Source organism: Marmota marmota, unplaced genomic scaffold (assembly GCF_001458135.2).
Source record: "Marmota marmota marmota unplaced genomic scaffold, marMar, whole genome shotgun sequence".
NCBI lineage: Eukaryota > Metazoa > Chordata > Mammalia > Rodentia > Sciuridae > Marmota > Marmota marmota.
In genome coordinates, this window is record NW_026000174.1 from 12,063,644 (window position 1) to 12,090,471 (window position 26,828).

Sequence of the window (26,828 nt, forward strand, 5' to 3'; positions counted from 1 at the left end):
TCAAATATTTTTATTTTTAACAGGCTAAAGTAACATTAATAATTGAAATTATGAGATATGTTCCTTCAATTGAATTCAATGTATTAATACTACTTCTTCCACTGCTCTAACCTGTACAGACATGGATAGGTCAGTTGGACCTCTAAATCCAAATCTGTCTTCATTTGTAAAATGGGCACAATAATAACCACCTGAAGAGTTACTATAAAGTCTGACTGGGTTGACAAATGGGAGAATATTTTGTAAATTAAAAATCTCTATGCAAAAATCAACCATAATCTTTGCATTGTGATTAAAAACAAGTAATTGTTCTTTTAATTTTAGAACTATCAAAAGCTTTACGTGTGAATATTTAATACTAAAACTAAGAAATATTTAATCTCTAAACACAAGAACTAAAAACAAAGCTTTAGATTTCTAAGCAGAAAAATGAGATCAAGCAATCCTTCAATAGTGAAAATGTTTTTCCTCTCACTATAGGACACTTATGCTTTTGATATATTTCAGATATACCTACCAGAAACTATATTACTGCTAATTATCTTGCCCCCCAAAGTAGCTAATGATTTGGGTACTACTGTAATGATGCTACCACTGGTAGTTTTCACATAGGTTGCAGCTCCAGGTGTTGCAGCCATCCGACCTATGGATGGGCTCACTGTTGGCCGGGTATAGGTTGCCTGTGTACCTACAGAAGAGAAAAAGCCAAAAGAAAAACTCATCATCACTTACAGAAGAATAACTTGTTTAACCATAATTCAATGTAACCTACATTGCTTTAACTTGAAAATGGAATTTTCAGGTGTCAAGACATTAATTTAGAGTTTTACAGTCAGTCTTCAATGCACATAGTAAGAACAAATGCCAAGTCAATTTGAATTAATTTTACACTTAAAATTTTGTGATGTGTTGCATCAAATTACTAACTCAAGAAAAAGTAGCGCTAAGCCTGTTCCCTTCTTCAACTACCTTCTTCCACTAGTTTTAAGCCAAAAGAAACTTAAAATTTAATCATCTTTCCTGCCAGAGCATTTTAGATATTTTTATTATAGATTTTAAGGTATCTGCATCTGTTTTATGCTTAGTGCCAAACCCGACGTCAGCACTCAGCAAATAAGGCAGTATTATTCGTCTAAAATTTTATAAACTTTTACTTTTTTATACTCTACTGACCTCTAAATATATTTCCATCTTTTAAAGGGTTATTCCATCATTTTACTAGAGATTAAAGCTGAAGCTGCCAAGAGTTGCCAGGAATATTTCTCTGTAGCTAAAAATTTTCTCCACTTACATATTTCCTCAACTTTAACTGACCTACTAGAATATTTTTCTTTATATCTCTCAAAGGATTTCATATCCTTTCCCATTATTTTGGGGACTTTTCTCTTTACCAAACAGGAATTAGAAACTAACCAGATGAGCCTTCTTTATTTCTTACACAGCCAGTAAGACTATTACAGTAGAGTCTCAGACTATTCCTGAAAAAAAAATTATTAGCCTTGGGGAAATGAAAAAAAAAAAAAAAGCAACAACAACAACCAAGGTAATACTTTTTTCAACTTAAATTTTTTTGTCATAATAATAATAATTAGATTCAAAGACTATTCTGATAGCCACTTATATTCCCAACCCCCAAAAAAGTTATTTTAGCAATGTATTAACCTTTAAAAAATACATCCATTACTCAAAAAAGGGAGGAGTGAAGAAACATTTAGTAGCATCAGTTTTAACTGGTTACAAACATACATCCAAATTTAAACAACAACAACAAAAACCCTAGTAGAAAGTAAATATGGCATGGGCACCAAAGGTTTGAATACTATGAATCATACATTCAATTTTGGCTTTTGTTTTAAAATAGGAAACACTTATTCTAATATAGACAAACACGGGCACAGTATGATTTTTCACTGCCCTCCCCTAACATGAGGAATCATATATATATATACATAATATTAATATCTTTGAGCCAAATGGAGAAGAGTTTGGGCTAAGTATGATATATTTAATATGAGAATAACAGTGTTTAAAATAGAAACAGAAAGTAAAATGGTGGTTGCCAAGGGCTATAGAAAAGGGGGAAATGGAGAGTTCTTATATAAAGGGTATAGAGGTTCAGTGTGGGAAGAGGAAAAAGTTGTGGAGATAGATGGTACTAATGGTTATACAACAATGGGCAAGTACTTTATGCCAATGAAATGTATATTTGAAAGTGGTAAATTTCATGTTATGTATATTTTAACCAAAATTAAAAAACAAAACAAAACATAGGTTCTGGAGTCAAACAGATATGGATTCAAATCTCAGCTCTCTTCTTATTTGCTATGTGACCTTAGGCAAACTGGTTGATGCAAGCCACTGAAAATGGAAATAATAAAGCCTAAAGGAGATTAAATACAATGCTTGTATAGATCTCAACATACTGATCTATAAAGTCAGCTTATAATACTTGAGATAGGTATCATTTTGTACTGCTAAACAGTACAGTCTAAAACTGTGTCATCTAAATACTGGCCCTCCTCAAAAAGTTTGGTTAAGAGTTAAAGACACTTTGGCCATGGGCATAGCTCAGCAACTGGAGTATCTGCCTAACATTCATGTGGCCCTGAGTTAAATCACCAGCACCACTGGGGGGGAAAAAAGAGTTACAAGACATTTAAAATATTAGTAATGGCTAATTCTAATATTAATAGTAATAGCTACTGAACACTATACTGGGGACTTTAAATGAAATCAAGTTACATACTTGATTTCATTTAAAACTTACAATAATCTATGAGTTAGATATTAGTCTCCCCTTTAAATTAGACAGGGGAAAAGATTTAGAAAAGTAAGTAACCTGCTAAAGGTCACAAAGGATAGTACTATTTACAAGGTCCTACGATATCACTTTCTCAAACACAGGCTGACTGCTTACTCTTTGCATAATGGCATCCTGTGCTTCCCTCAGCCTCAATAACACTTACTATCCTATGACACAGGTTCTTGATCTCAGCAGAGTAAGATCCTGTGTGTTGGCATTGTTTTCATTTGGTCAACAAATCCTCAACAAGCACCTACTTACAGGCCAACCCTCTATATATGATGAATAAACAAGACATGATCCCTTACCCTCAGGGAGCTTACAATCTAATAGGTGAAAAATAAATTAACCACTAGCAAAGTATGAGAAATTGTGGTAAGTTCTATAAAGGAAAAGAACAGAGGACCATGAGAAAGAATAGTAAGAGACAGCCAGTTTTAGGGAGGTAGGTGGATCAAGAAAGGTCTCTCTGAAGAATTATTTCATTAATCTCTCGATCCCCAATGTAGAGAATATCACTGGTACAGATTTTGCTTGATGAACATATGAATGAATGGACTGATGCTCATGAGACTTACCCGTAGGAGTGGTTACCAGTTTAGTTGTCATAATTGCACCATTACTGCTAACCACCATAATAGGGGAATTGCTACTGGTGGGAAGAGTTGCAGTCACTGGTTTAGGTAAGATTTTACTTGGCTGAACCTGTTGTGTGATGATTTTAACACCTTTGAAAGAAGAAAGATGAATCTCAGTACAAAGTTTTTTAAAAACATGTCCCTTATACCAACCCAAGAGGGCAGTAATACATATATTTACTCAGTCTTATGCAAGGAGATGTTTTTTTTTTCATATTGATGAGACTCTTTCAACTTTTAGCCTCAAATTCCTGTCTTTCCTAATTTTTTTCATTTCAGGAATGAAAGTAAGACATTACATTAACAAAGTTCTTGAAGAAAAATAAATCTTGACTTTTTGTATATGTTGGGATCATATAAGAGCTTTTAAATCAAAGTTAGCAATTGTACTTTTATAAGCAAATAATCTGTTCCACACAAATACTTGGGATGAAAGGAATATCATAAGAAGTCAAACCAAGTCACAATACTATTTTCACTGAATAATTCATGAGACAAAATATTTCACTATAGATAACCACCAAGGATTATAACTTTTTTAGATGGTGACTTAGGTTGAGACATTAGGAAGGAAACAGGTCTACGTATTTAACAGCCTTAATAATTAAATAATTCTTAATAACTTAATTCTTAAATAATAAACTTCTTATAGTCAATAAAAATTTAAAATTATGGTATCTAGGCATAATTAAACAAGTTACTTAATCTCTGTGACTTAGTTTTCTCATTATTAAGTAAAAATAATATTAGTTTATACCTCATTGGGCTATTGTGAGGATTAAATAAATTCAAATTACAAACTGACTAATACATGACAAAAATTCAATAATTATTATTGTGAAAATAAATAATTATTGATAATATAATATAATAAGCTATAAACAGTGAAGCTGTAAGATGAAAAATGACTTTTATTTCATTAATGACTTCTAATAAAGCAAATATAAAAAGAAGCCACTAAAGAAATAATCACAGACACAGAAAAAAACAAGAGAATCATAAGAGATAATTCTGCTCAATCCTAAACAAATAAACTGAAAATCTGGATTGGATGATATTCTAGGAAAATATCCTTTACTAGAATTGACCCTGGGGGGGCTGGGGTTGTGGCTCAGTGATAGAGTGCTCACCTAGCACATGAAAGGCACTGGGTTTGATCTTCAGCATCACATAAAAATAAATAAATAAAAATAAAGGTATTGTGTCCGTCTATAAATAAAAACATATATATATATATATATTTTAAAGAAAATTGACCTTGGAAAAGAAAGTAAATTAAAATAGACACATGTTTACATAAAAGAAATTTTTAAGAACTCCATCCCCCATCAATAAGTAGAAGACCCAGATACTTGCACTGGACAATTCTACCATCCTTTAAAAAATAATAATTCCAATGTACTTAAAACCATTCCAGAGATACATTTCTGGTAAGACAGCATGAAGGCCTAAGCTAATTTACTAATCCAGTGAAAAGTGATGAAAATTATGAAACAATAATCTTGAAAGGCTCTGGAAATGGTTTCTAGGTCAAATAGCAAATGAAAAAAAGAAATCTACTCAAGAAAATCCACCAAAAGTTCATAAGAAAGGCAAGATCCGTGCTATTTGAACTAAAATAGTTTCTTCCTTTGTCCCTTTCAGTTTCAGACTGTTGTGGGCAAGGACACAGGGTTCCTTCTGCCCCTACTCCAGTTAGAGGGCCTTCTTCTTAGAAAGAACAGGACTTAAGCTATCTCATCTTGCCCCTAGCTATTTGTTGTTAAGGCTAAATTCTGAGCAAGTGCAGTTAATCGGTGGGTGCTTCCTTCTTCTGTTCAGCCCCTAATTCATGGACAAATGCTCTAACTCAGGTGGGGCATCACTAAGAATACTGGAGCACTGATCACCTCAGCCCAGCTTATGAGGCAGTGGATCTACCACCAGGAGCGGCAAGCTTAACGAACTTCAGACTGCTCTCCAGATCCAACCTTCACTGAGCACTTAGTGCCTAAAGCAGGGGTGCTACCTGGAGAGTAGTTTACCATTGACCCCACTCCTCCCAGTTCCAGAGCGCTGGCTCAGGGACTAGTCTGAAAATAGAAATAAGTCATAAAAACAGACAGCTCCTACTATCTTCCCAAAGGAACTGACTTCATTTGTACCAGATTATGGATAAGTTCAAGCTTTGAGCATTTTCAAGAATACTGGAGGATGTGGTGAAAGGTAATTGGAAAGAGATTCAAGAATTTAATGAAGACAACAATCTAGATTACAGGCTAATTTATAGAAGAGAACTGGGGAAGAAGAAAACTGAAAGGAGCTCTCCTTGGGGTCAGAACAAGTATCAAAAATGAACCCCAGAAACTATTCTGTCAAAGGATTCAAAATTTGGATTTGTGTATAGAACAATTTGTGTCCCAGGCATTGTTCAAAACAACAGAGAAATTATTCAGCAGTTGTAGAGTTTAATAGCTGGATGTGGCCAGGGGAAAGAAAGAGCCATACTAATATTATTGTCATGCCAAAGTTCCCTGAGGAATAGTATCAGAGTTAACATGGTAGAGGAATGGGGGAAAGTGGGAAGATTGGAATGGGAAAGAGAGTAGAATGAATCAGACATAACTTTCCTATGTTCATATAAGAATACACGATCGGTGTAATTCCACATCAAGTACAACCCACAAGAATGGGAAGTTATATTCCATGTATTTATAATATGTCGAAATACATTCTACTGTCATGTGTAACTAAAAAGAACAAATAAAAAATAAAAACTTTGGGCTGCGGTTATGGCTCATGGCAGAGTGCTTGCCTTGCACAGATGAGGCACTGGGTTCAATCCTCAGCACCACATAAAAATAAACAAACAAAATAAAGATATTGTGTCCATCTATAACTAAAACATTAAAAAATATATTTAAAAAAATAAATAAAAACACTATAGAGGAGGGGGTGCAGGAGGGAGAAGGAAATAGACTTCTAAAATAACTATCTAAATAACCAAGCAAATAACAATAACAAATTCTTGGAGGGAGGAGACCAGTACTTGGCTACATTATATTACCTAAATGTCCAATTTCCAATAAAAACATTAGGGGACATACAAAGAAACAGGAAGAAATAATGGCTGAAAACTTTCCAAATTTACCAAAATGCAATAACCTACACATCCAGATAGCTTAAAAAACTTCAAGTAAAATAAACATAAAAAGATCCATAGTAAAAATGCTAAAATTCAATGTTAAGGAGAAAAATCTTGTAAAAGAAAAACAATTCATCACTTATAAAGAACTGACATGAGGTTAACAGTTTACTTCTCAGTAAAAACAACAGAAGTTAGCAGGGTGCAGGATAAAATAGAGCTCAAAGAAAAAACTCACTGGAAAATCCTATAATTCAGCAAAGCTATCTTAACAATGAAGGTGAAACAAAGTCTTTATCATAGAAGTAAAAACTGAAAAAATGTGTTACCAGTACATCTGCCTCACAAGGGACACTAACGGTAGTTCTATGACTAGAAGGAATAAGGAATAAGAGAATAATGTCTGTTTTTCCCACTTCTGTTCAATACTGTACTAGAGGTTCAAGTCAGGGAAATTAGGCAAGAAAAAAGAAATTAAAATATTCGGATTGGAATAGCAGAAACTGTCTCTATTGCCGATGACCTGATCTTTTATTTAGAAAAACTTAAGGAATCCACTAAAAAAAAAAAAAATTCGTTTTCTTTCCTTTTTTTTTTTTTTATTTTAAGACATGGGGTCCACTATGTTGCACAGGCTGGCCCTGAAATCCTGACCTCAAGCAACCAACCTGAACCTGCCTCAGTCACCTAACCCCCCACCAAGTAACTCAGACTATAGGGACACACCAATGTGCCAGGCTAGGAAAATCTAAATTATGGGAAAATATATCATGTCCACAAATCAAATGATTTAACATTAAGATGATAATATTCATCAAATTAATCTACAGAGTAAATCCAATTCCTATTCTGATGACTTTTGTAGAAATTGATAGGTGAATTACAAATTTCATATTACAACTGCTGAATAATTTCTCTGTTGTTTTGAACAAGGCCTGGGACACAAATTGTTCTATACACAAATCCAAAACAGAAAAATCCCACTTTAAGATTTCAAAACTTCATACAAACCAATGGAAATCAAACCAGTACATTACTGGCATAACACACAGACACAGACCAATGGAACAGAACTGAGTCCAGAAATAAACCAATACACCTATGGTCAACTAATTTTTTTACAGAGTTACCAGGACAATTCGATGGGGAAAAGAAATATTTTTTCAACAAGTTATGCTGGGATAATTAGATAGCATATACAGAATAATGAAATAGGACCTTGTATTTGTCTGTTTTTTTATTACTACACCAAAATCCTTGGGACAGGCTAGTTTTATAAAGTAAAGAGGCTTATCTAGCTCACAGTTTTGGAGTATGAAAGTTCAAGATCATTGGCCCGACTGATTTAGCCTCTGGTGAGAGCACTGTGGTAGAAGTGTAAGCAAGAATAAAACATCACCAAAGAATAATTCATGGGTAGAACTCAATTGTGTGTGTGTGTCTATGTGTGTGCTAGGGATCAAACTAAGGGCCTTGCACATGCTAGTGCTTTAACACTACACTACATCCCCAACCCTAGGCTGTCTTGTAACAACAGACTCTCACAATAACTCAGGGGTACCACAAGAGTTTCTGAGGATAGCTGCTCAATGACCTAAGGATCTGCCATTAGACCCCATCTCTTAAAGGTCCACACCACCTCTCACATTATCACTCCGTGGACCAAACTTCTCACACATAAACCCTTATAGAACACACTCTAACCATATCCAAACAGCATACCTTTACCTCACACAATATACAAAATTAAGTCAAAAATGATCAAAGATACCAAAGAGGTAAAACAAAGTGTTAGAAGATAGGAAAAAAACTTTATGATCTTGGGTCTTGGCAAAGAATCATTAAATATAACACTAAAAACACATGCAAAAATGGGGCTGGGGTTGTAGCTCAGTGGCAGAGCATGTGTGAGGCACTGGGTTCTATCCTCAGCACCACATATAAATAAATAAAAAATAAAGGTACATCAACAACTAAAAAATATTTTTAAAAAAACACATGCAACAAAAGAAAATGATATGAACTAGACATCATCAAAAATTCAAATTTTTTTGTACTTTAAAGGATATCAACAAGAAACTGAAGAAACAACTAAAGAGAATGGGAGGAATATATGCATATTGCATGTGATAAGAGTTTAATATGAGCATATAAATTCATACAATTCAATGGCAAAAAGACAAACAACCCAATTTAAAAATGAGCAAAGAATCTGAGTAGGTATTTCTTCAAGGAAGATATGTGAAAGGTCCAACAGGTACATAAAAAGATGCTTAACATCCTTGTCATCAGAGAAATGCAAATTCAGACCATAATGAAATACCACTTGTTAGAAACTAGGATGGCTAGAATCAAAAAGTAGGAGAACAACAAGTATTGTCAAGAATGTAGGGTATTTGGAATTCTCATGCATTCATTGCTGGTGGGAATGTAAAACAATGTAGTTCTTTAGAAAATAGTCTGGCAGTTCTTCAAAGAATTAAATATAGAGTTATCATATAACCCAGCAATTCTAATACACACACAACACACACACACCAACGAAAACTGAATATTCAAAAATTCATACACAAATGTTTTTAGCAGCATTTTCATAATTGCCAGCAGGTAAAAACCATCCAAATATATATCAATGTCCATCCAAATAAACAAACACATGCATACCCATGTTTTTAGTAGCACAATCCACAACAGCCATAGTACGGATCCAGCCATGGTGTTCATTAACAGATGAATGGGCAAAGAAAATGTGGTATTTGTTCACAATGGATTCAATCATAAAGAAAAATGAAATTGTCATTTGCAGGAAAGTAGATGGAATATAAGAACATTATGCCAAGCAAAATAAGCCAAAGATCATGGGTTGAATGTTTTCTCATATGTGGAAGCTAGACAGAAAAAAGGAAAAGAAAGGTGGAGGAGGGATCTCATGAAAAATCTAAGGGAGATCAGTAGAGTAAAGGAACCAGGGGGAGGAAGAAGGGGAGGGAAGGGGAAATACTGGGGAATGATACTGGCCAAATCATATTATGTGCATGTACAAATATATAACAACAAATCCCATGATAACACACTAATAAAAAATACAGAAAAAAAGAATCAAATACTAATATATGCAACAACATACATAAACCTTAAAAACATGTTAAGTGAACAAAACCAGACACAAAAGATCACATATTATATAATTTCTTTCATATCAAAGTACAGGATATGAAAATCTAGAAATCAAAAATAATAGGGAGCCAGGCATGGTAGCTCGTGCCTAAATAATCCCAGCACCTAGGGAGGCTGAGGCAGGAGGATAGCAAGTTCAAAACCAGCCTCAGCAAATTAGCAAGGCCCTAAGCAACTCAGTGATACTCTGTCTCAAAAAATAAAAAATAAAAAGGGTTGGGGATGTGACTCAATGTTTAAGCATCCCTGGGTTCAATCCCTGGTACTAAAAATAAAAGAAAGAAAAAGAAAAGAAAAACATAACAGGGGATGCTTATGGATGGGTACAGGGAGTAGGAGGTAATAGCTAAAGGTTATAGGGTTTCTTTTTGAGGTGATAGAAATGTTTTAAAATCATAATAGATGATCTGTGAACATATTAAATACCACTGATGGGCTGAGGTTGTAGTTGTAGCTCAGTGGTAGAGTGCTCACCTAGCACGTGTGAGGCCCTGGGTTCCATCCCTAGCACCACATAAAAATAAGTAAATAAAATAAAGGCATTGTGTCCAACTACACCTAAAAATTAAATATTTTTTAAAAATACCATTGAATTGAACACATTTAATGAGTTAAGCAAATGCTTTGTGAAATAATCTCTAGAAAACTTGATTTTATTTTTAATTCACACAAAAAAGGGAAATTTTTAAAATTCTTGCTAGGAAGCACACATAACATGGAAACAAAAACCTGACGAAGCCATGAGTGGTGGTGCACACCTGTAATCCCAATGGCTGGGGAGGTTGAGGCAGAAGGGTCGCAAGTTCAAAGCCAGCCTCGGCAAAATCGAGACGCTAAGCAACTTAGTGAGACCCTATTTCTAAATAAAATACAAATAGGGCTGAGGATGTGGCTTGTGGTCAAGTGCCCCTGAGTTCAATCCCTGGTACCAAAAAAAAAAAAAAACAAAAAAAACCACCTGACATGAACTGTACACACACACCCACACAAAGACTACAGATGAATGTCAAAATAAATAAATAAATAAATAAATAACTGGATCACAAATAAAAATGTAACCAAAACACCTCAGAAACTAGAACCTTGCAAAACTAGGAAACAGTGTATATACATATAATAAAATCCCCTTTTTACTAGAAAGATAAAACTATTTCAAATACAGAGTAATATGCAGGGGAAAAAATCAACTGTGATAATTTTTTTCAGTATATTATAATACCACATTACACTAAACAAACACTAAGGAAGTAGAACAAAATGATATATATATACATTATAAATAAATCAAAATTGAATCCTAAAATATTTTCAAACAAGCTAGAGGAAGGCAAGAAAATACAAACAGAAAAACAAGAAACAGAAGAAACAAACAGAAAACAAATAATAAAATAGCACTTAAGCTCTACCATATCAACAATTACCTTAAATGTAAGTGGTCCAAAGACATAATTTATAAGACAAAGACTGGCAGAGTGAATTTTAAAAAACCCAACCACACTATGTTCTGTCTACAAGAAAATCATTTCAAACACAACACACATAGGTTGAAAATAAGATGATGGGAAATTATATATTGTTGAGATAATGAATCCAAAGAAAACAGGAGTGGCTATCTTAATTATAGATAAAGTAGACTTTAAAAGGCAATACAATTCACTGTGTCCAATCAACATAATACCTGGCAAATCCAAAATCACTGTGGTTTTCTACTACATGGACTAAATATACTAATGTGGGTTTGATATCATCATTTCGTAGATTATGTGTCAAGCTTTCCAAATTGAAATTGGAATAAAACTTCAAGAGTGGAAATAAAAATAAAACATCATCTTTTTTTTCCCCCTAAGAAAAGTAGACTTCAGAGCAAAGAAAATTACTGAGGGAAAAAAAAAAAAAGGGATACTAAATAATGAAAAAGAACCAATCTACCAAGATATATGATGTTTCTAAATATATATGTATGAAACAACAGATGCATTAAAATACATGAAGGAGGGCGGGGTTGTGGCTCAGAGGTAGAGCGCTTGCGTGAGGCATTTGGTTCAATCCTCAGCACCACATAAAGTAAAATAAAGACACTGTATCCACCTATAACTAAAAAAATTTTAAAAATAAATAAATAAAATAAAATACATGAAGCAAAACCACATAAATAATTCTGGGGTGAAGTCCTACAAATATAGTTGCAAACTTTAACATTTCATTCTGACCAGTGATAGATAACCATATGAGAAATTTAACCATATAGGAAATCTAACAAGACTACAGGATAACTGCCAGGCTTGGTGGCGCATGCCTCTAATCCCAGCAGTTTAGGAGACTGAGGCAGGAGGATTGCAAGTTCTAAGCCAGCCTCAGCAACTTAGTGAGGCTCTAAGTAACTCAGCAAGACCCTGTCTCTAAATAAAAGATAAAAAGGGCTGGGGAGGTGGCTCAGTGGTAAAGAGCCCCTGGTTTCAACCCCAGGTACCAAAAAACAAAGACAAAAACCAGGATAAATTAATAACACAAAGAACAAGATCTGACTTACACATTATACATATGCACCCAATATTAGTATATTTCTTTAAGCACCCGGAACATTTACCACAGTAGAACATATCTTGAGCCAAAAACAAGCCTCAACAAATTTAAAATAACTAAAATGATAGTATGTTCTCAGACCACAGTGAAATCAAACTAAAAAATCAATATTGAAAAGACCATAGAAAAATCTCCAACCGGTTTAGAAATAAAACACTTATAAATAATCCAGGGATCAAATAGGAGGTCTCAAAGGAAATTTTAAAAACACACAAAATTGGATGAAAATGAAAACACAACATATCAAAACATACAAGATACTACTAAAACATGCCTGAGGGAAATTTATCACAAACATATTTATACAGATGTAGACATAAATGTTAAATGCTTAGAAAAAGTCTTAATAATGTAAGTTCCAATCTCAAGAAAGTAGAAGAGCATATAAATCCACCCAAAATAAAAGTAAGGATATAATTCTGAATTTGAAAACAGAAAAATGATGGGAAGGAACAATCAAAAATCTATTTCTTAAAAAACAAAAATACTTGGGCTGGGGTTGTAGCTCAGTGGTAGAGTGCTCATCTCACATGTGGAAGGCACTAGATTCAATCCTCAGCACCACATAAAAATGAAAATAAGGGTATTGTGTCCATCTACAACCAAAAAAAAAAAAAATACATTAAAAAAACAAAAAACTTCAGGCTGGGAATACGGTTCAGTGATAAAATGGGTTCAATCCCCATTACCACACACACACACAAAATCTTCAATAAAATAAATAAACCTTTTACAAGTCTGACAAAGAAAAAGACATAAAACCACTAATATAAAATGAAACAAGGAACATTAATATAGATCCTGTTGCCATGAAAAGGATAATAAGGAACTAATACTAACAAATATACATATATACAAATATATATACACTCATAAATTTTGATAACTTAGAAGAAATGGACTAAAAATCATAAATCATCAAAATTCAACCAAGATGAAACAGATAATCAGAATAGTCCTCTATTGAAAGAAACTGAATCATAATTTAAAAGCTCCCAAAACAGAAATCTCCAGGCCCTGATGGTTTCATGTAAAGAATTAATGCTAATGTTATACAATCTCTTTCAGAAAATAGAGAAGGAAGAAACACTTCCAAACTCATTTTATGAGGTCAAGCAAACTGAAGACAGTACAAAATAAGAAAACAACCGGTCAATATTTCTGATGAACAGAAACAAAAATTCAAGCCAGCAATGTGTAAAACAGAATTATACATCAAAACCAAGTAGGGTTTATTTCAGATATGCAAGGCTGATTCAACAGAAAAATCAATCAATGTAATCCAGCATACTAACAGACTAAAAAAAATCATATCCATTGAACAGAGAAAAGGTATTTAACAAAATCCAGCATCTATTCATAACAAAGTCCCAGAAAAATAGGAGGGGTACTTCCTCGACTTGATAAAAAGCATGTTCAAAAAACCTACAGCTGGCATCATACTTAACGATGAAAGCGAATGCTCTCTCATCAATCATTCAACAACATAGTACTGGGAATTCTAGCCAGTGGGAGAAGGCGGGAAGAAGGCAGGAGAGCAAGGAGGCAGGGAAGGAAAAAGAAAAAGAAAGGAAGGAAAGAAAGGAAAAGGAAGAGGGGAAAGAATGGAAGGAATGAAGGAAGGCAGGCAGACAGGGAAAAAGTTTTCTCTATTTATAGATGACATAATTAAAAAATTATTCTAGGCTGGGCACACATGCCTATAATCTCAGCAATTTAGGAGGCTGAGGCAGGAGGATCATAAGTTCAAGCCCAACCTCAGCAACTTAGTGAGACCCTGTGTCATAATAAAAAATAAAAAAAGGGCTGGGTATGTAGCTGAGTGATAAAGCACTTCTGGGATCCATTCCCAGTAACAAAAAAGAAAAAATGTAAAGGTAAATTATTCTATGTATGTAGAAAAATCTCAAGGAATTTACATAAATATTCCTAGATATAATAAGTGAGTTCAGCAAGGTTTAAGGACATACATTTAATACCATTTTTATACACCAATGAAAACCTCAAAAACTGATACTAAAAATCACAATGCCATTTATAATAATTCCAAGAAAATTAAATACCTGGGTATAAATCTAACAAAACATGTACAGCAATTGTCAAAGACAACCTAAATACATAGACACACCATGTTACGGACTGGAGGACTCAGAGAACGGGTGATTAGGAAAGAGGTAGCATATCTTGTAAACATTTTCCAATTACCTGACTCCTGTTTGATTTGGATGGTAGGTTTGATACCAGGTGGCAAAGGGGACTGCTGAGGCTGTTGCTGATGAGATACTGGAGAAGGCTGGGCCACTTGTTGCTGTGTCTGTTGTTGCACTTGATGTAACTGCTGCTTAGGAGACTGTTGATGCTGTTTAGGAAACTGTGCGAGAATCTGGGTTGGAGCACTCACTAGGCTTTTGGGGGAAGGAAGTCTTGTTGATGCCATTTTGATTGCTGATGTAGATACACCTATAGAGAGGTAAAGAGAATTTGACAGGAAAGCATAATTAAAATTACTTTAGATTACTACAGTAGACAATAAAGTCCAAGAAATTTAACAAAAACTATGGTTTTCTGAGCACCTTGTAAGATATAATGTATGGGGCTTTATATATTTGATGCCTTGTCCTCAAACTGCAAGGTAGTACTGCTCTCAGATGAAAACAACTGATTTTCCCTTGGTGAAGGGTAGAAAGAGTAGCAGACAGAAAATTTGCAGAAAGATCTCTCTATAGGAAGTGAACTAATTATTTAATCCTATATGCAATACATATTTATAATATTACTTTTCAAGTTGTCATCACCCAATTTAAACATAGCATCAGATAAAATAACTCACACTTAACCATTTGTCTTCTCAATTATTTAGCATGGCAGAGTAGCTTTTCTATATCTCATCGCTAATCATCTATAAATTCATTTCTTAAGAACTCTTGGTCATCATTAAATAATCTTGTGAAAAGTTATAAGTGTGCATATGCAATATATCCACAGTTAAAATTCTGGTGGTTCTTTTCAGTAGTATATTGGTATTAGCAAGCACACTCAGATAAAGAGTACTAGTAACTTCCACTAAATATATATGAGTTTGAAAAGTTCTTCCCTCTCAGAATTTTCAGCTGTAATATTATTGTAATTTATTAACTCTTCAACTGGACATTGTCAATGAGTTAATATTCCTAGCAGGAACAACTAGAATATAACTCACCATATTAATTTTTTAAGTTTTGCTGAAAAGATAAAAAGAAACTAAGTATAAGGCTGGGGTTGCAGCTCAGTGGTGGAGTGCATGTGTGAGGCACTGGGTTTGGTACTCAGCACCACATAAAAATAAATAAATAAAATGAAATGAAGGTATTGTGTCCATCTACAACTGAAAAAAAAAATTAAAAATTAAAAAAAAAAAACCTAAGTATAAACAGCCTAATACTCAAGTACTAGGGATGTTATTTAACACCTTCCTCTACCACATTTCTACCATGGCAAATACATGCATTACAAAATAACAACAACAACACATTCTCTTTTAATGCAGAGGATAGGTGGGCAATCTTTTGGGTGGAGGGATTGAATCCAGAGCATCCAGCAAGGCAAGTACCCTACCCCTGAACTACATCCCCAGTCCTAATACCACATTCTTACGTAAATGTCTCTCAAGAATAGCAAAGATGGAGATGGATAAACCTTAAGAAGTCAGTCTGTATAGGCTCAATGTCCTCATGTGTTGTAATTTTCCTTTCCTTACAATTCTGCAAGAGTTACTGTGCGGATTATGTAAAACCAAAGACGAGGAACACTTTTCATTACTTAGACATTTCCCCATCTCCTTCACTCCCACCCATTTCTTGAAATCAGCTTGTTGGAGCAGAAAAGGAATGCAAGTAGCAGATTCTAGAGGCAGGTTCTTATTTAACTCAAAGAGAGGACATTGGGAATTGTCCCTCATTACAGTACCAGGTTCACATTCTTCATTATGGTCTATTAGGGGCAGTGCTCATTATGTTAGGAGTCATTTTTGTGACATATGTATTCTATATTGCTTAATCATGTTGAATTAGACTATCTCTGGAGCCCCTTTTGGTGCCAACATTTTATGAGTTTATTATCCAATGAGTATAAAGTGTTATACAAGTGAAAGATTATTTTTAAACTATTTAACTTCTATATTACCTCTATATTATAATATTATTGTATTATATCCACATACTTTTTTTTAAAAAAATGGGACAATTTCCTTTATAATAAGAAAAATGAATATAACTTACCTGAAAGCTTTAGAGTTCTTCAGTATTGTCAAACAATATAACGAGTAAACCTCTGTGAGGTAAAAAGATTTTCACTCCATATGCTTTTTTTTTTAGTTGTAGTGGTATATATTTTATACATGTATGGTGCTAAGGATCAAATCCAGTGTCTCACACGGCTAGGCAAGCGTTCTACCACTGAGCTACAACCCCAGCCCTCCATACACTTTTGTATAGGAAAAGTATCAGATGTAAAAGCATTCAGGGTGACTTAAGAATCAAAGAATTCTATTTAAATCATGCCTTCAACACATAAACACATAACAGCCTGTTACCTGAATGATGTACTTAGACTCTGAGTATTTATTCATTCAGTAATAACTCACTGAACACAAACTATATGCTACATCTTGGGGAAACTATTTTGCAAATAGTCCCTACCTTGGGGAGGGTTCAAGTTTAGAGAAGCCTAGCATAAATGAGGAGCCGGGTTTAAGTCCTAGCACTGCAAAAACAAAGCATACAGGAGAAAATAATCATATGTGATCACACAAATCTATCCTTTCAAAGAAAGGGGTTATGTGTGCTTTAACAAGTAAAAGGTCCTCTTCCTTTGCCCTTAGGTTCCCAAGCAAAGGGGTGGCTGGGGAATGGCGTTAGAACTCAACTAATGTGAGGCAGAAGTATGTAGGTTATCAGATCTAATGGAGGGAAGATAGGGAAGGGGGCCATAGCCTGAAGGATGAGAAATAGGTTACATATTAGAGGACTGATAAAACAAGCTAATATATGATGGTGGAGGCTAGGTTTTCCAGTATTAAAGTAGGGAAAGAGAAAAGTAGAATTTAACATGCAGTGTTTGATTGAAACTGGATGTATCAGCATGAACAGTTTTCAACATATGGGAAATACACGTAAACATAAATATGTGTGTGTATTAATGTGACTTAAGAACATGTGCATGTAGACACACGCGCACAAGTTTTTATATGCACATATTCTCCATCAGTAAACATATTTAGCACTCATATCTTAGCTTCTACTTATCACTTTCCACTAAACAAACTATGGCTCCTTGGAGAAATAGCTGATCCCAAGGCTGGATTAGCAAAAGTACAGGATGAGCTTGATAATTACCCCCAGATTTTTTTTCACCCTCTTTTATAATTCCTTTAAAAAACAAACAAGTGCCTGTTTAAGCCTATTAACAAGGCAAAGTTCATATAATAGAGGTTTGTACATATACAACAACCATAACACAAAGATGGGACAGAGGAAATACATTCTAACATAAAACCCAAAGTGTCTTATTGTTTGAAGGTAGATTGTCATAAATTTAAAATGCATATTGTAAGCTCTAAAGCTGGGTTCTCAATTGAGGGCAATTAAGATATTTGGCAATCACTGCAGACACTTTTTACTGTTGTGGGTACACTACCAGCATCTAATAGTTAAGGCCAAGGATAATGCTAAACATCCTACAATGAAAAAGTCAGTCCCCACAACAAAGAATTATCTGGACCAAAATGTCAATAATATGGAGTATAATAATACTGAGAACATATGCTGGAATACCTTACTTTAGGATACCTATTTTTTTTAAGTGTAACTATTAAGCCAATGGAGGAAATAAAATTGAAATCCTTTTTTCAAAAAAAGAAAACACAATAAACTCTAAAAAGGACTGGAAAGGGAACAAACAACAGATAAGATAAAAACAACTGTCAAGATGATGAACTTAAGCTAAATCATATTGATATTTAAATTAAATGTTAAATGGATAAAAACATTCCAATTAAAAGTTAGAAATGGTAAGACTGGATAGAAAAGCAAGACCTAATTATACAATGTTCATAGGAAATATATTTTTAAACAAAGACACGAGTTAAAATGAAAAGGACAATCATAATAACAAAGTTGGAGTAGCTATATTAATGTCAGAAAAGGTGTATATTGAAACACTAATGTTAATTAACATCAAGAGTTACCAGAGTTAAAGATGGGCATTTCATCTTTATGATTCATGAAGTGACCGAAAGGGTCAATTCATCAAGATACAACAATCCTAAATTTGTATACCTAATAAGAGAGTTCAAAATACATGAAACAAAACCCGACAAAATAAAAGGGAGAAATGTACAAAGCTATAAATATAGCTAGAAATTCTTATATTCCTCTCTCAGTAACTGACACAAGTAGACCCCCCCCCCAAAAAAAAAGAAAAGTCAATACAAGCAGGATTTAGCCGGGCATGCTGGTTCACTCCCAGCAGCTCAAGAGGCTGAGGCAGGAGGATCTTGTTCAAAAGCCTCAGCAACTTAGCACAACCCTAAGCAACTTAGGGAGACCTGTCTTTAAATAAAATATAAAAAAGAGCTGGGGATGACTCAATGGCACCCAGGAGTTCAACTCCAGTACCCCAAAAAACCAAACAAACAAACAAAAAAAACAAGTAGGATTTACATAATTTTTATCAATCACTTTTAGGTTTATCAGTTTTATCAATCAGTTTTTGTTTTTTTTTTTTTTTTTTTAGAGAGAGAGAGAGAGAGAGAATTTTTTAATATTTATTTTTTAGTTTTCGGTGGACACAACATCTTTATTTTTTTTTATTTTTATGTGGTGCTGAGGATCGAACCCAGTGCCCCACACATGCCAGGTGAGCGCACTACCGCTTGAACCACATTCCCAGCCCATATCAATCAGTTTTATATTTAGATTTATCAATCTCAGACATGTACAGATTCAAATGAAAAATCAACTGTTCTAAGACCATCTATTAAATAATCTAATGCAGCACACACTCTTGGTTGTCAATCTGGTTTCTTTTCTCCTTTGCCCTCCCTCCTTTTAAACAGAACCCTTTTTTCTTCTTGTAAGGATCTATATTCCTGGATATTGGCATGTACTTTTGGGGAGAATGGCCCTAAGGCCAGCCCTAGAGGGCAATTCCTAACTGATTTAAGCTAGTCATGGTAGCTCAATTATTTTTGCCAACATAACATGAAGGGAATCTTGTCCTCAGAGACTTTTGGGAAAGGTTTTCTCTTTCCCAAGATATATCTAAATAAGGAAATTGTATCTTCAGTCTTTGGGGATGTTTTCAAACCTGAATGTAATACTTGGAATGTACTCATCCTGGTCATGATGGCATTACCTGGAAAAAAAGCTGATAAACCAAGAAAAGCCGAAAAGCAAAAAGTCCTTGATGGTCAATATGCTACTGCCTAACTTAAGTGAAGCCTTCCTCCTCTGGACTTCTGGATTTGTGAAATAATAATTTTTCTTTTTGTTAAAAATCAGTCATTCAACCAATACAGATTTATGTGAAGTCATGTATTCAATCACTTATCACTGTAACCACTGCAAACACTTACTTGGCAAGTAAAATTGGGTATTAGCAATCCAGGAGCTCTGTAACTATCAATTTATTAAACATTTGAATGTCCAAAAGAATATCAGTGAACACCACTAAAATAAACATATTAGTCCATGTTTGGAAGAACTATAGTTCAGGCTACATTTTGGTAATTCAGAAAAAATATGTGCTATAGTTTAGATATGGTTTGAGTGTCTCCCCACAGGGCTCACATTCTGAAATTTAATACAAAAAATAATATATTAAAAGGGAGAAATAATCCAACTATGGTATTTAGAGGCAGAACATTTAGGAGGTGGCTCTGAAAAGGAGGGAAAGAAGCTAGGCAAGTGGTATAAACCTGCAATCCCAACAATTCAGGAGGCTGAGGCACAAAGATCTCAAGTTTGAGACCAGCTTCAGTGACTTAGCAACAAATCTTTAAGCAATTTAGAGACCCTCTCTCAAAATAAAAAATAAAAAGGGCTGGGATGTGGTAAAGCACCCTGGGATCAATCCCTAGGACCAAAAAAATTAAAAAAAATTAGAAAAAAAACATGAAAAAAGACCTGAAGAGAGACACATTTGGGCTCCCTGTCTCTTGCCATGTAATGCACTACACTATCCTGGAACTCTGCCAGAAAGAAGGCCATCACCAGATGAGGGTCCTTGACCTTAGATCTTCAAAACCATAAGCCAAATAAACCTCTTTTGTTTATAAAGTTATACACTTTCAGATAGTTCATTGGAAAAATAAAAAGGAATATGAAATATTTGAGTTGTAACATGAGCCCCAGAGAAAAAAATGTAGCCCCCCCTAAACAAACATTAAAAAGTAAAGCCACGTAAATGAAAAGATGATATATAAATGTAAGAATATAACCTATGTTTTGTATTTTAGGATGTTAAAGAATATTAAACAATATGCTGGTTAAACAGTATCAATCATTTTCATCCTAGGCATTTTCCCTCTACCATTTTTTTTTTTAGTTTTGTTTTGCTTTTTTTGTAAATTAAAAAGAATAAGGAATTAATATTGGCCAAATCCTAGAGAAATATTCCAAGATAACACGGTGTAGTCAGATAAAATATGACACACAGCAAACTCTACCAAAAAAATTCCAAACCTGCTGGGCAGTTAAACCCCTAAGCAACTCAGCAAGACCCTGTCTCTAAATAAAAAATTAACAAAGGACTGGGAATGTAGCTTAGTGGTAAAGGCTCCGTGGTTCAATCCCCAGTATAAAAAGAAAAAAGAAAATGGCAAAATACAATATATACATGTTTACTTCTTTGTTCAAAAATGGAGCGATAAATAAAAAACCAATTAAAAGAAAAAAAAAAAAAGATTAACCAAAAAAAAAAGGACAAGACAGAATGTAGGAGTCAGATACAAGACAACTGAGTAACCTACCAATTTGACATTCTCAAACTGAGGTAAGTGGAAGAGTAAGTAATCACTTAGTTAAGAGTACAGATCTTCACACATACCCAGTTTTCTTCAAATTTCCATACACCAACAGAGACAGAATTAAATGGTAAATCACTCACCTTGTGCTACTGTTGACATGACTACAGACGGTGTGGAGGATACCACAGCTGTTACTGCAACTGTATTAGGAATAGGTGATGGCGTAGAACTGCTGCTGCCACTGCTGCTACTACTGACCAGAGAGGACTGTGAAGCAGTTATAACAACCGGTGGCTTCTGAGTTGTGGAAGCAATGACTGATGTTGGTACAAGCTTAGTGACTGCTGCGTAATTATGGGATTTGGAGAGAATGTTGGGCACGAAGGTTGAACTTGGTGATGTGGTCACTATAATTACCTAAAGAAGGAAAAATGTGTTATTTCCACATATATCTACTATACTATTAATGCATTTAGACTCATATACCACTTAGAAATAGATTATAAACTACAAAAAAATTCAACAGAGAGGAATATACAACTAAAAATATATGACAACTCTACTAGCAATCATCAAAATTATTTAAAAGTAACAATTTTTGCTAAATATTTTAAAGGTAATATTCAGTAAGATGGAGTGAACATTTCAACCTACTACTTAGGGAGTATAAATTGGCACAATCTTTCTAAAAAGTAATTTGGACATTCATTTATAAATATATATTGAGCATCTACTATGTGCCAGGCATGGTTCTAGATGCAGGGGATAGAAAAAGAACAAAACAAAGTTCACACTTTCATGGAATTTACATTCTAGTATGGCGAGAGAAAATATAAAATAAATAATGTCATGAAGATATAACTGAAGGGACAATAAAGCGAGGTAAAGAAATAAAGCATGATAGGAGGAGTACTGTATGGTATTTTACAAAGTATTCAATGAAAACCTCTCTTTAAGATGACATTTGAGCAGAAACCAGGAGGTAGGTGTATGAACCGTATTTCTGTCTAGAGGAGTGTCTGATGGTACAGGGAGTAGCAAACACAAAGTCCTTAGGGCAGAAATGAGCTTGGTACAACCTAAAGAATATGATTGAAATTTATACGGCAGAGAGCAGTAGGAGACAACTACAAAGAGGTAATGATAGATTAGGTCATGTAAGACCATGATGACTCTTTATACCTTTAACAGGATGAGATGAAAGTGATACTTTCTTTCTGTGGTTTTTCTCCCCGAAGCCTATAACCCTAATCTAATAATGAGAAAAACATCACACAAATCTTAATAGTGAGGCATCCTACAAAATATCTAAATGGTACTCTTCAAAATTATTAAAGTCATCTAAAACAAGGAAAGTCTGAAAAACTCCAGTCAAAAGGAGTTTAAGGAGACATGACAATTAAATACAAAGTAGCAATCCTGGAAGGAATCCTGGAACAGAAAAGGACAATAAGTAAAAACCAAATAAATCTAAATAAACTATGGACTTCAGTTAATACTAAAGCATTAATATTATTCATTACAACAATGTTTCATATAATGAAAAATATTAATAGGGGAAATAGTATAAGGTGTATGAAAACTCTCTGTTCCATCTTCTTAACTTTTCTATAAATCTAAAACTGTTCTAACAAATAAGATTTTGTTGTTCTTTTTTAAGTGTCACTGTATCTGATAGGTAGAAAGTACAGGAGGGCAATGAAGGTAGAAACAGAGACAAATTAGGAACTTTTGTAATAAATGAAGCAGAAATGATGGTGACCAAAGTGTTTGCAGTGGAAGTCATAAAAAGTGAACAGATTCTGAATATGTTTTAAAGGAAAATCCAACAGAATTTGTTCATAGGTTGGTATGGAAAAAGGAAAAAAGAAAGGCAGGAAAAAGACATCAAGGTTTACAGCCTATACGGCTAGAAAATTGTAGATTGCTTTGAGAAAATGCATTTCAAACAAAGAGAACAGTATTGAATAAAAAACCTAAGGTCAGAATTAGCAATGTATTTATAAACAGAAAAAAAAAAGGAAGTGTAGTAAAAGCATATAGGGCAAGGAGAGATTAGAGTAAGCAGAGGCCAGATCAAATTTGAAACCTAAAGAATTTAGATTTTATACTAAGAATAATGAGAAATTATGGGAGCACTTTACATAAAGAAACAACAAAATGGGTTTCATATTTAAGATTACTCTAGATGCTATGTAGTGAGAGGTAAGAATAGAAGCAGTGAGAAGCTACTGGAGTAGACTAGGCAAGTTTTTAGTAGTACAAATAAAAAGAAATTATCAAATTCAGATTATTCTGAGAAGTAGAGAAAATAAAACTGGTTGATGAATGGAAATGGCAAGATGAGGAAAAAAATAGAAAAGAGAATACCTCCTAGAGCTAACATATATTGGCTTTTTAAAATAAGCCAACAGGGCTGGGGATGTGGCTCAAGCGGTAGCACGCTCGCCTGGCATGCGTGCGGCCCGGGTTCGATCCTCAGCACCACATAGAAACAAAGATGTTGTGTCTGCCGAAAACTAAAAAATAAATATTAAAATTCTCTCTCTCTCTCTCTCTCTCTCCCCCTCTCTTCCTCTCTCTAAAAAAAAAAAAATAAAATAAAATAAGCCAACAATCCTATGATACAGATACTATTATTATCCCCATTGTATAATTGAAAACCCTAAAACTATTCATAAATCTGTAGTATCACAGTTTTACTCTGAGGTGAAAAAAACGCTCCTTTAGCAATACCCAAAAGAGAACAGAGTATCTTCTTCCAAAACAGAACAGAGTATCTTCCTCTTCTTTCACTGACATTATCTTTACCTATCCAGCACAGAAAAAAAAAAAAAAAAAAAGTTTTGAAAAATCCCAAGAATTTAAGGGAGAAATTATTTTTCATTTTTACACTGGTCGTAAAGAAAGCCTGAAGTTCTATTAGTCAAAATGCACTAAATAAGTCAGTATCTGCATCTCAAAGAAGCTTCAACTGTTAACAATGTTATTTATTTTCAGTTTTATAAAGAATTGCAAGATATAAGTACTTGTTCATTACAAGTATTTGAGGAGTCAAGAAAGATAGGTCTTGAATAGTAAGCACCTTTATAGAGTTGACCAGCATATTTACATATAGACTTAATCAGCAAATATCTACATAGTATTTAAAAAAACAAAACAAAACAAAACAACCACCAAGAAACCATCATACAAACTGAGAAGACAACCAATAGGATAACAGGACTACAAACATAAGAGTCAAATGAACCTGTGCTTAGATCCTGCCTCAGCCACTTAGAAATGGCAGGCCCCTAGACGATAAAATCTCTGGTCTCCAGTTTTCATCTATAAAATGGGGATAATAATGCCCACTTTGCAAAAATCATTACAAGGGTTAGAAAAAATAATCATGCAAAGCATTTACTAGGCACATAGTAGGTGGTCAATATTTGGCAGTTAACAAACAGTACTTATTAGTAGATTATTCCTACATAATAAATGTTAAAGGGTTATCAGTAAAGGCATTATGTATCAAATCAATCTGGAAATGTATTTAAATGTGCTTCATTTTTGTTTCATTAAAAACATTTTCTTTATCTTCACTCCAAATTCTACTATCCCTTAAAATCCAAAAAACTCATAGCTACTACTACAACCAAACTTATTAGAGTAGCAACAGCCATTAGGTTTCACTTTTGTCAATTCTAAACCAGTAGTGGTTTCTTCCTGGAGACATAATGTTTATAATGACTGTGGTATAGAAGAGCATTTAACCACAGTGTGGCAGGAAAGTATGCCTCAGTTAATTAGCAATTTCTGTCATGGGCAAGGGAAAAGGAAGAGATCACTTTGTTATATATTGCAATTTCAGAACAAGAGTATGCATGTAGACTTATACATTAAGACAACAAAAATTTCAGCAAAATAAATCTGGAGAAGAGCACATTTTAGGTTATAGATACAAATGATAAAGCATATTTTGAGATTTCACTGTGCAAGATGATTTCTGATCTGTAAAGGGGCTACCCAAAATTAGAGATCCACCATGAGGAAATCTGCTTGCACTTTAAAGTTACTTGTTACAATAGGGAAGTAAAGGGGTTTTGAAACCAAGTGAACCAAACAGTGTTTATTCAGGCCATAATTCAAATTACTGACCTTCTAGCACTCACAAAAACTCCTTAAGAGTGCTGGGACTTGCACCCTAAGGACAAAATGAAAAATATCAATCAAGCACATGAAAGCATAAAGCTATATTCTGCTGCTTTGTTTATATCAGTGCTGTACCAATGTTATATTTAAAATTAAGGCACCACATTAATTAAAGGTGGAGATTTGTCTACTCTGAAAACGAACAACTTATCTGAATTTGAATAAAGTCCACAAATTGATAAATAATTATACTTAATTTAAAAGTCACTTTACCTAAAATAATGCCTAAGTTGACTTAAAACAAATTTGTGAGAAATTCAAGGCAAATGCAGTAATGACAACATGAAATCCAATTACCAAGCAAAAGGACAACAAAAGAATAAAACAGCCACAGAATATTTCGTAGTCCAACCCATACTCCACTTGTCCAAGAAATAATAAAACTGATGGCACTGAGTACACATGAAGTAGAAGAGTTTTACCTCTGGAACTTAGTAGATGCTCAATAATTACTTGTAGAATAAATGAGTCTTTTTTTTTTTTTAATCTCCCTTTAATGTTTAGCTTTAAATACAGTAAACAAATCTAAGATTTTAAATCTGAAATTTCATGGTATGGCTCATAAGTGACTTTGGAGATAAATGTGCCCTCTTAAAAGTACCACAAGCCTGATAAACTTAACTACCCACTCTCAACTGAAAATTCGAAAGAATAAAATAAAGACATACTAAAATCAATGAATCAAAAGAAACTTAGTTTACAGACATCACTTACACATGAACCCCAGCTATTATAAGCATTTTTACATGAGTCTACCAAGAAAGAAAGACTGTAAAGTTAATAATGTTAGGCGACATAAAGTACAATGTTAAGTAAGTATTTTCCAAGAATCATCCCTTTTAATTCTCCTAATAACTCAAGAAGTACTATTATTATCTTTATTTTACAAAGAAGCTGAGGCTCTAGGGAAGTAGCAGAGCTAGTATTGGAACCAGATCTATTTATTCATTTTAATTAATTCACTCATTCAACAAATATTAATTAGCAACTAGTACATACCAAGCACTATTCTAAACACTAGAGAATAAAGTGATGAATAGGACAAAGTCTCCATCCTCGGTAGCATATATTATATAGAAGAAATAGAAAATAAGCAAGTTTAAACTATAATGTGTCATTTTATTCATAAGTATAATGAATAAAAATAAAACACAGTAAGGGAGCAGAAGGATATGAATCAGAGATGGGTGCTCTTTTAGCTATGGGTTACTATGCTATTTCTCAGATACAACATTTTTAAAAACAGAAGACAGGAAGAGAGAATTACTACTGATTTATAATAAGATCCAGTAATGAAGGCAGTAA

General features: G+C 33.9%; 1 protein-coding gene across 16 annotated transcripts in view; it reads right to left on the bottom strand.

Moving 5' to 3' along the window:
* The window catches only part of Emsy (EMSY transcriptional repressor, BRCA2 interacting), an 82,535-nt gene that overhangs the window by 33,862 nt on the left and 21,845 nt on the right, over nt 1-26,828 (bottom strand). For all 16 annotated transcript variants that reach the window (XM_048788035.1, XM_048788029.1, XM_048788034.1 and 13 more), the window contains 4 exons: nt 21,470-21,746; nt 14,531-14,785; nt 3,382-3,531; nt 518-688 (listed from right to left, as the gene is read on the bottom strand). In XM_048788035.1, the coding sequence (XP_048643992.1) occupies nt 518-688; nt 3,382-3,531; nt 14,531-14,785; nt 21,470-21,746 (853 nt within the window). The remainder of the gene's footprint in view (nt 1-517; nt 689-3,381; nt 3,532-14,530; nt 14,786-21,469; nt 21,747-26,828) is intronic.